Below are 10,736 nucleotides of genomic sequence, written 5' to 3' on the forward strand. Positions count from 1 at the left end.
ATCCTGCCAGTATATTGCCTATCCAAACAGCACTGGTAGTGCCAACCCAGGCTGGAGTATATTGCTCACTGCTTCCATCTGTCTTCTAGGTGTTAAGGAAAAAACTACTACAAGGTGAAATGAGGCTGAGTGTAATTTAATATGGATTTAGTTATGGCATTGTTATTTGTCTGAACCCGTACAGTAAACTATTACAGTGAAATATTATTAGTAGCACTTGTAGTGTAAGCTGGACAGTTAAAATATTGCCGTCATTAGTATAATTTCTAAAGTGTTTATTCAGCACTATAGATGTTAATACAATTTAAAATGGCAGGCACTCAACAATGTAGACATTTTTGTAGATGTGCAGGCATAGTTTGACAGCAGAAATGCTTTGAGAGCACCAATGCAGACGAGTGGTTCTGTAATTTCTTTCCACACTGAATTATAACTAAAATGATTATCTGAGCCATGTTCCAGCGCTATGGATTTCTCTAGCGTAAAATGTTGAGTGTTAACAAGTCATAGTTGAATTGCATCCTCTATTAATAGCTTATAATGTATTTATAAGCAGTACAAATGGAGTGGGACATTTTTAACAGAGCACAAGCTTCTCGTGATTGAGAAATCATATGAAAGTGTTGCTTTAGTTGAGTTGTAGACTTGACTCCGAGTTGGCAAACTATTCTTTTATCCTTAAGGTCTTGTTCTTAACGCTTAAAAATCACCCCGAGTAGTGCACTCGGAATTAAGCATGGCATAACACCGTGCAAAACGCGTCGGGTGATGCTGGTTGATGTTGCTGATACGATTTAAAGAACGGGACGCGCGCGAGCCCTTACCTCCACATCTGGCCCAGCTGTAGGACGTGCACGAGGGACTGGAACGCCCACATGCACGCGCGGCAGCAGCCGAGTGCGCGGCGGCGCGGGCGCGCCGCCACCGTCGCCGCGTCCTCATCAGCCTCCTCCGTGTAGTCGTAGACGAACCAGCGGAAACTAAGCACCTGCACCACGACGGAGGGCAGCGCGGCGAAGAGCAGCGTGAGCGCGAACCACCAGTAGTCGCGGCGCGCGTAGTAGTCGGCCGAGAGCCACACGTCCGTGGCGCCGTCGCAGAAGAAGACGAGCAGCGCGCACAGCACCCAGCAGCAGTCGAGCAGCGCGTGCCGCCGGGAGCGGCCCTCGCGCTCCACGGGCGCCGCCAGGATGCCACGCGCCTCGGGCTCCTTGTCGCGCGCGCACGCGGCAGCCGAGGGTACGGCGGATGCGGCGGCGGCTCCGTCCGATTTGGCGGCCATGTTTGTTTGTGCGAAGAGAAGGAGGGAGGGGGGGACAGGGAGTAAGGAGGAGAAAGGGAGAAGTGGAGGAGAGGGAAGGCTCGTGTGTTTGTGTCTCCGTGTGTGGATGTGTGTCTGTGTGAGCGCATGGGTGGTGTGTGTGTGTCTGTGTGAGCGCATGGGTGGTGTGTGTGTGTGTGTGTGTGTGTGTGTGTGTGTGTGTGAGAGAGAGAGAGAGAGAGAGAGAGAGAGAGAGAGAGAGAGAGAGAGAGAGCATCCTTGAAAGAATCCAAAAGCATTATTTTGGATACTCAAGAGTTTGGAATTGGCTATACAGTTAAATTTCTCATTACTTTGTTACATATATTATTATGTCTATCCATCACAATCAGTTTTCAGGAGGGGGAGAAAACCTGAGAACCCTGAAGACAACACAGACACAAGAACATGCACAAAAGTGTCAGAATTGTCACATGGCCACCAACAAATGTCCAAGATTATATATTTGATTTTAATACATGTCCACATTGTGTTAAATTGAAACAAAAAATATGCTTTTTATCTTTATTATGGTCAGATTTACATTTTCTAGTAGAAATCTAGTGTTATGTGCTTCCATACTAAACTAAATACAGTGGCCATGCATCTCAATCACAGGTTATTCATACTCCACCAACTGATGCCTTTGTTTGTGTAATAAATATCATGTAAAAGTGAGGTTCTTTATTACAGATCTGTGTAACAGGTTTTCATTTCATTTTAAATGATGGACGGTCTGTTCATAAATGTAACCTATTCATCAGAAATTAGCTGGAGCTGACAAAGGAATAAATACCTCAATATTCATTCATTCTCATTGCTGGCATTTGTTAGATGCTTTCCAGAGCAACTTGCAGGCATCTCATTTTTTAACCAACTAAGCATTAGAGGCGTAAGGGCCTTGCTCAGAGGCCCAGCAGTAAAAGCTTGGTGGTGCTGGGATTTGAACTCACAATCTCCTGATCCATACAGACACCTTATCATGATATGATACGCATGATAAGCATAAACATAATAAGCATAACTAGTCTTTTGTCCCTTTCACTTTTTCTGATAACCATCGAATAACATTATTACTGCTTGACATTCACTATGTGAGTAAAACACAAATAACTAGTTCAGGCTGCCTGTGTTTACTGCAGGGTTTCTTAAACTGGCTCCTTTTCCAACATGATCTTTGCAGGCAGAAAGCCAAGGTAAGGAAGTTGCTCAAGAATTTTTGTAAAAGTGTATATATGACTATAAAATCATAGTATTAGCAGAAAAGGTTTAATCAAAACTGGACCGTTTTAGCTATTATTTAGATTTCAATCAGATCATCTAATGAGCTTCCCAGACTATGACACATTTGTGAATTAATAAAAATGATTTTTGAATTATGTGTGTTGTCTAACAAAAGAAATGTAAAATAAATCCCACAGATTAGTGCCTTATAAGAAAAGTTTTATTCATTTAAATAAGTCAGCGATATTTGCAAAAAGCCTCTATATGTATATCTAAAACAGCTATTTTGCACCTCTGATCTATTTTTGTGTGCTTTCCAAAGATAATGAAGTCACTGTTCATCTGGTGTACGGAATGTGTTACTGATTAAGGGACAGCCTTGACTTTTTGTTTCTGTCTCCCTCTCTGTAATGAACTGCAAGGTCAATCTTGCAAAAGCGTGAGGTCATTATATTGGTGAAAACAGTCACTCTAGTTATATTTATAGACAAACCTGCTGAATCTGCTGAATCCGAATGCATTTAATATAACACTAACATGCATCTTTGCTGAAAATGTTTTATCAATCTAAATTTAATCCTTTTTTGTCATTGACTGAAAACGTTTGAGAAAATAAAATAAAAGATGAATTAAATTAAAGCTACAAGCAGCCCATCACCCAGACAGCGCTGCACATTCACATCTGTTGTCCAAGTAATTACAGAAACGCAGTGCCTATCTGTAGGCAAAATGATATAAAAGTAATTTGCAGTTTCATTTGTGATGTGTTTGTTTTGCCCACGGACAGTGATGCTATTCTAACACTATAAAGGGAGAGGTTTAGATGACAAAGTGGGTGAGCCAAATCCGGTGAGTTTTGGACGAAATCTGGAGGAGGAGTAGCAATGATGACTTCTTCTTTCAGCTTCTCCCATTAGGGGTCGCCACAGCGGATCATCCGTCTCCATACCCCCCTGTCCTCTACATCTGCCTCTTTTAAACCAACTACCTGCATGTCTTCCCTCACCACATCCATAAACCTCCTTCTCTGTCTTCCTCTTTTTCTCCTTCCTGGTGGCTCCATCCTCAGCATTCTCCTACCGATATACCCCATGTCCCTCCCATGTCTTTTAGTTAATGCCACTGTCTCTAAACCATACAACATCGCAGGTCTCACCACAGTCCTAAAAACATTCTCTTTCACTCTTGCAGATACTTTTCTATCACAAATCACTCCTGCCACTCTTCTCCACCCTGCCTGCACTCTTTTCTTCACTTCTCTAACACACTCTCTATTACTTTGCACTGTTGACCCCCAGGTACCTAAACTCCTCCACCTTCACCAACTCTTCTCTCCACAACCACACCACTCCACTGCCCTCCCTCTAATTCACACACATGTACTCTGTCTTACTCCTACTGTCTTTCTTTCCCCTTTTCTCCAGCGCATACCTCTATCTCTCCAGACTCTTCTCAACCTGCTCCCTAATCTCACCACAAACCACAATATCAACCGCAAACATCATAGTCCATGAAGATTCCTGTCTGACATTGTCCATTAACCTATCCATTACCACTGCAAACAGGAAAGGGCTCAGAGCCGATCCTTGATGCAGTCCAACCTCCACCTTGAACCATCAACAAATCTGTCGTTCCTACTGCACAATTTACTGCTGTCACACTGTGACACTCATACATGTCCTGCACCACCCTCACATACTTTTCTGACACACCTGACTTCCTCAAGGAGTAGCAATGATGACAATAAGCATTATTTGCCATTATTGAGGCTTTTTACCAGTAGGTGGGAAGAAATTTGTTGCCCAAACTAATGCTCCTGAAGGTGCCTGAATTTGGTGTCAGTGAGCAAAGTTGTGGCTGAAATACAGCCTCACTTCCGCTTTGGGTGACTGGATTTTCAATTTTGGTCACAGGGTTCAAAAGTTATGACCCTAACATTTCACATTGCATTGGTAGAACTTGGCCCACTTTGATCAGAATATTCCTTAGACCCACCTTAATTAGCATTCCAAGTTTCATAGACAGCTCTATGGGCTGCCAAAAACAGCCTGAGAAGAAGAAGAAAAAGATGATAAGGTGGAGGAAGAAGATAAGGAAGAAAAAAAGGATAGGATGCTTCAACAGATTGCTTAGGCACCTTTAGTGCTTTGTCCCCAATAATAATAATAATACAAATAAATGAATTTTTAACTATATGGGTTACAGAACCTTTAAATCCAAATCCCTCTTTCAGTGTCTGTCTACCCTAAATATTTGAGAAATGTGAAATGGGCCTAATAATTCTTCTTTTTATTAAGTCTATTAGGGTTATAGCTTACTCCGTAAACTGGCAAAACAGTTGCTGGGTAAGCTTTTCAACATTAAGCACACATAAATCCCGCTAAATGTTCCTTGTGTGACTTACTGGTCCACCATAAACCTGTAAACAACCAAATGGCATCCACTGCATTACCTCTCAATCACATATATTGGGTTGTTAGCAAATCCTGGTCTTTTTCTCCTTTTTATCCATTTTGTTCAGTTTAGGACTCATGATGTTTTTATTCCTCACCATTTTGACTACTGGACTGTGTAATGTTGTTGCCTGGATTTTGTCATACCTTTAGATGTTCACTCTCCTCCCAAGCCTGTACAGTTATGACAACACACTCACTTTTACACACACGCACACACACAAATGCACACAATAAATCAAAAACACCTTTATTCACATCTCACGTCGAATTTTGAAAAAACTGTAATAAGCATTAGAGATTTCTGTTCAAATGAAAAATTTACAGCAACTACACTTCATGACTTTTAATACAAGTTGGCCTGTATAAACTTGCGACCATAAGAACATGTAAAAAGCTCAGCATTAGGATGGAAAGTAGTTACAGTGGCAATGTAGTGTAGAGCATTAGCTTGTCCTGTGCAACCAGCTAGCTCAGTTATGACTAATTACACTATCTTAAAATTGTGCAAATTATAAAAATCTATTAAATCAACCTGAAAAAGGTTGACAATAACTATGGACGTCATACAATGAAAGTTAACTGAAGAGTCAGCACTGGTACCATCATACATTTGGCCAAAAGTATGTGGACACATGAGTAATAAAAATCCTGTTCTAAAACCACAAGCATTCATCTTCTGTTGTTCCTTCCTTCACTCTTCTGGGAAGGCTTTTCACTAGATTTTGGATTGTGGTTCTGAGGATTTTTGTCAGTACCAAGAGCATTAATGAGGTCGATGATGTTATGTTTCACGTTGGGTGAGAAAGCCTTATAAGCAGCCATCCCTCCAGTTAAATCCTAAAGCGGTTTCAGTGTGGGTGAGGTCAGGGCTTTACTAATTTCAGGCTTGAAATAATCCTTTCCTCTTTTTCATCAAATATATTTGCTCATTTTGAGCTTTTTTTGCCAAAAGTATTTAAAAAATGCACACAAACATTTTATAAAATAGGTTTCTGAAAATGTTTTTATATAGAAATTCTAGATCAGTTTGCTTATTTTCATAATATTGTCACTTGGTAAGATGCTATTAATTTTGCAGTAAAATTTATCAACAAAATGTGTGTTTTTCTCTATATCCCAGGTATTTTAAGGAAGATCCGTGTATGGTCATAAATATCAGGTGTCTATATGTCTGGCCCTATATTGTTTCACAACAAGCAGCCACACAGTAATTAAAGTATGACTCAGAATATCATTCCTATATAAAATGTATGTAGTCTTTAGACATTTGGATTGGCAAAATAGTGACACGTGAGCTACTGGCACTGGAAAGCTCACTGGTGGGACTCACCATAACAGGAGGTGTATGCAGTCTGTCAGCCATCATATTTTCCCTGTTGTTTGTCTGTTCTGCTCACTATGATATAAGATGGCCAAAGGATCATGCATGTGATTCATAAGACAGCCTGGATAAGCTTAGGTTTAAAGCTCTGTGAAAATTTTGAGTTTACTTATTTAAGTTTATTTATTTTCCTCATCAATGTACACATAGCACCCCATATTGACAGAAAAACACAAAATTGTTGACATTTTTGCAGATTTATTAAAAAAGAAATACTGAAATTTCACATGGTCCTAAGTATTCAGACCCTTTGCTGATAAGGAAAGCCACACACCTGTCTATATAAGACCTTACAGATCGCAATGCATGTCAGAGCAATTGAGAATCATGAGGTCAAAGAATCTGCCTGAAGAGCTCAGAAACAAAATTGTGGCAAGGCACCGATCTGGCCAAGGTTACAAAAAAATTCTGCTGCACTTAAGGTTCCTAAGAGCACAGTGGCCTCCATAACCCTTAAATGGAAGATGTTTGGGATGAACAGAACCCTTCCTAGAGCTGGCCGTCTGGCCAAACTGAGCTATCGGGGGAGAAGAGCCTTGGTGAGAGAGGTAAAGAAGAACCCAAAGATCACTGTGGCTGAGCTCCAGAGATGCAGTCGGGAGATGGGAGAAAGTTGTAGAAAGTCAACCATCACTGCAGCCCTCCACCAGTCAGAGTGGCCCGACGGAAGCCTCTCCTCAGTGCAAGACACATGAAAACCTGCATTGAGTTTGCTAAAAAAAACCTGAAGGACTCCAAGATGGTGAGAAATAAGATTCTCTGGTCTGATGAGACCAAGATAGAACTTTTTGGCCTTAATTCTAAGTGGTATGTGTGGAGAAAACCAGGCACTGCTCATCACCTGTCCAATACAGTCGCAACAGTGAAGCATGGTGGTGGCAGCATCATGCTGTGGGACAGGACGACTGGCTGCAATTGAGGGAAAGATAAAGAGCCCTGACTTAAACCCAATTGAGCATCTCTGGAGAGACCTAAAATCGCTGTCCACTAACATTTACCATCCAACCTGACAGAACTGGAGAGGATCTGCAAGGAGGAATGGCAGCGGATCCCCAAATCCAGGTGTGAAAGATTTGTTGCATCTTTCCCAAAAAGACTCCTGGCTGTATTAGCTCAATAGGGTGCTTCTACTAAATACTAAGCAAAGGGTTTGAATACTTAGGACCATGTGATATTTCAGTTTTTCTTCTTTAATAAATTTGCAACAATGTCAACAATTCTGTGTTTTTCTGTCAGTATGGGGTGCTATGTGTACATTAATGAGGAAAATAATTGAAATTAAATGATTTTAGCAAATGGCTGCAATATAACAAAGAGTGAAAAATTTAAGGGGGTCTGAATACTTTCCGTACCCAGTGTATATATGCACATATTCATTTTGTAACCACATACTATTATAATACGTTTTTCTGCTTCCACACCACAGTATATATGGAAAATTGTAATCTTATTATAATCCTGCCAGCAATTTCTGGTGATAAAAAGTGTAACGCAAAGCAATATTCAGACACTATAAAGAAAGAAAAAAAGGAATCAATTGGAGATTTTATGTTGCTTTGTTATGCTTGAAAATGTGAAATAATTTAGTGTAACATCCAATCACAAATACTGATAGATTTATAAGATTGTAAGACTTTCATGCTAAATGAATTTAAGTAATCAATTCTTAGTCACTATATATTTTTTTCTGGAATTAATGTGCGATGATTAATGTGCGATGATGATTTGCATTAAACCTGATTATGTAAATGTATATATTTTTGAATACACATACAAATATATATATATTTTTTTGTAATAGTACTTTTGTACGTCGCTCTAGATAAGGGCTAAATTCCGCAAATGTAAATGTTTTTTAATTCTCAATTTATTATTTTATTAACAATAAATTATTTATTAACATATTAACATTTAGAAATAATCTGATGTTATAATAACCTTCATTCTTTTGGGAAGATGTTTGGAGTGAGATTGTAGAGATTTGTTTTTATTCAGCTATAAGGGAAGTGAAGTCAGCATTTAAATTCATCCCAAAGGTGTTCAATAGGGTTGAGGCCAACGCTCTAGTGCAGGCCACCCAGGATCTTCTACTCCAACCCATTAAACTATATGTAAATGCACAGAGCCATTGTCATGCTGGAACAGGTTTGAATCTCCTAGTGAAAGGGAAATGTCTCTGTCTATAAGTTTACCTAAGCCTTTAGCCCAGTAACTACAGATCACTGCTTTGTCAGCATTTTGGGGCACAAATAAAACTTAGCTTATAGGCTTTGTAATTAATTTGGAGTTTTTGAATAGCAAATTGAAGACACGAGAGTTAAGAGCATGTTCATGGCCTCCAGAAAAAAAAATGGAAAGTGAGTTTAATAAGAGAGTGGTCTCGAATGGCCGACTTGAGTTTGCACCAAATCAAGATCATGCAGTGGAAGGAAGTGAGAGATATAAATGACAACGCTGCAGGAGACAGGAATAGAGGAGAAGTGCTGGAAGAGGCAGGAGTGTGGGAAGGCCTCGTTGATGAATTTAATGGACCATTAGTGGAACGAGGGAGAAGGTTTTATCAAACGAAGTATATTAACTTCAAGAAGGCATGGACACCACTGTCAGCAATTCACCAGCTTCCCATATCTTAATGAAAAGATCTCTTGGCACACACACACACATCTCTACTACTCTTAGCTCTCTCAGCGAACTGAGCTGTGTTTATTGATGTTTCGTTTTTATTGATGCTATTTTCTCATTCATTCACTAGATTAAGATTGTGCCTCTTCTTTCTGCCTCTCTGAGAAGACAAGACAGAAACGATAGGGGCAGCAGTATTTTTGTCTGCAGAATGTGGGAAGCTGCCACTGCTTCCTGTCTGCCTTCTTTAATTAAAAGCAAAAACCTTTTTCTCTAAGAAGGAAAAGAAGAGGAGGATTAGGGCAGAGGGGTGGAGTGCAGTCTAATGTGGCTTTAGGCTGTCTTTATTAAGTCTTTGCCACCCTACTAGAAGTGTTTGAACTCGAAGCATTAATGTGTGCATGGATGTGAGCAGGGTTCACTTGTCTAAGTCTATGTCTAGTCTATGTGTCTTGATGCTCACAATGAGTGGAGCATTAAATACGGAATAACTGAGAAATCTTGCCAATGTTGCATCTAGTAAGTTAATTAACTGTTAATTGATGGTGGTGTGAATAGCCATCTTTTATCGTCAGAGATCTCTCATGTTACCTTTCGGCTCCCCCTTTGACAGTTATGCTGTCATAGCTAGTCTTGCTGGAGTCCCTACTTTCACCATGATCACACTGTACAGTGTCGTTAACTTTTATGTGACAATGAGTACTTAACAATTCTTATTTCTCTCTCCCTGTCACTGATGTACTCTCTTTCTCTCTGTCTGTCTGTTTGTCTTTCTCTCTCTCTCTCTCTCTCTCTCTCTCTCTCTCTCTCTCTCTCTCTCTCTCTCTCTCTCTCTCTCTCTCCCCCCTTCTCTGTTGAGTTAAACTGAAGTACCAGTGACAAGTGTTCCTGTTAGTTTCTTCTCTTCAGATCTGCCTGACTCATTCAAATGCCCTTACTCTTCATAGAGTTCTTTTTAGTTGAAGATTACTCTGTGCAGCCTAGAGCTCCATGAAGTTATTGGCCATCTCGAGAACTATGAGGATAGATTTGGACGACTAGAATAAAAGTACATTCAGGGCGAGCCTGATGAGGATGAGTCTGGTTCCTCTCAGGGTTTCTTCCTCTTGGCATCTTAGTCTTGTCATAGTCCTCACTGGCTTGCTTAATAGGGATAAACTTAAAATTATGAGTAACAAACTTATAGGCACTAAACATATACATTCTAACTATATAACCTCTTCATCTATGTAAAGCTGCTTTGGGACAGTGCCCATTGTTAAAAGCACTGTACTAATAAAAATTAATTATATTGAATTTAATTAATTAACATGACAGTGTTTTGTATACTAGCACCATTTACAGAGTTGACATCTACAATGTACTTAGTGTTTTATGTAGAACAGAAAATAGCATGTTTTGATGGGTTTTTTTCAGAAAAGATTTGCATGCCAATAAACTTAAAATCAATTCAATTCAATTCAATTCAATTCAATTCAATTCAATTCAATTCAATTCAATTCAATTCAATTTATTTTTATTTGTATAGCGCTTTTAACAATGAACATTGTCTCAAAACAGCTTTACACATATAATGTGGTGATCAAACTGAATAAGATGTTTTTATAAGCCCAAGTTTGTCCCTGATGAGTGAGCCGGTGGCGACTGTGGCAAGGAAAAACTCCCTGAGATGGCATAAGGAAGAAACCTTGAGAGGAACCATAATCAAGAGGGAACCCATCCTCATCTGGGTTCCACCGAATGTCCATTTATT

General features: G+C 39.8%; 1 protein-coding gene across 1 annotated transcript in view; it reads right to left on the minus strand.

Annotated features, from left to right (window-relative positions):
- Positions 1–2,067, minus strand: part of xkr7b (XK, Kell blood group complex subunit-related family, member 7b) — a 75,317-nt gene extending 73,250 nt beyond the window's left edge. Inside the window, exon 1 of the mRNA XM_083570188.1 lies at positions 825–2,067. Within this exon, the coding sequence (XP_083426314.1) occupies positions 825–1,441 (617 nt within the window). The 5' untranslated portion in view covers positions 1,442–2,067. The remainder of the gene's footprint in view (positions 1–824) is intronic.
- Between the last annotated feature and the right edge of the window lie 8,669 nt (positions 2,068–10,736).

This window comes from Silurus aristotelis (assembly GCF_946808225.1).
Source record: "Silurus aristotelis genome assembly, chromosome: 19".
In the NCBI taxonomy this organism is placed as follows: Eukaryota; Metazoa; Chordata; class Actinopteri; order Siluriformes; family Siluridae; genus Silurus; species Silurus aristotelis.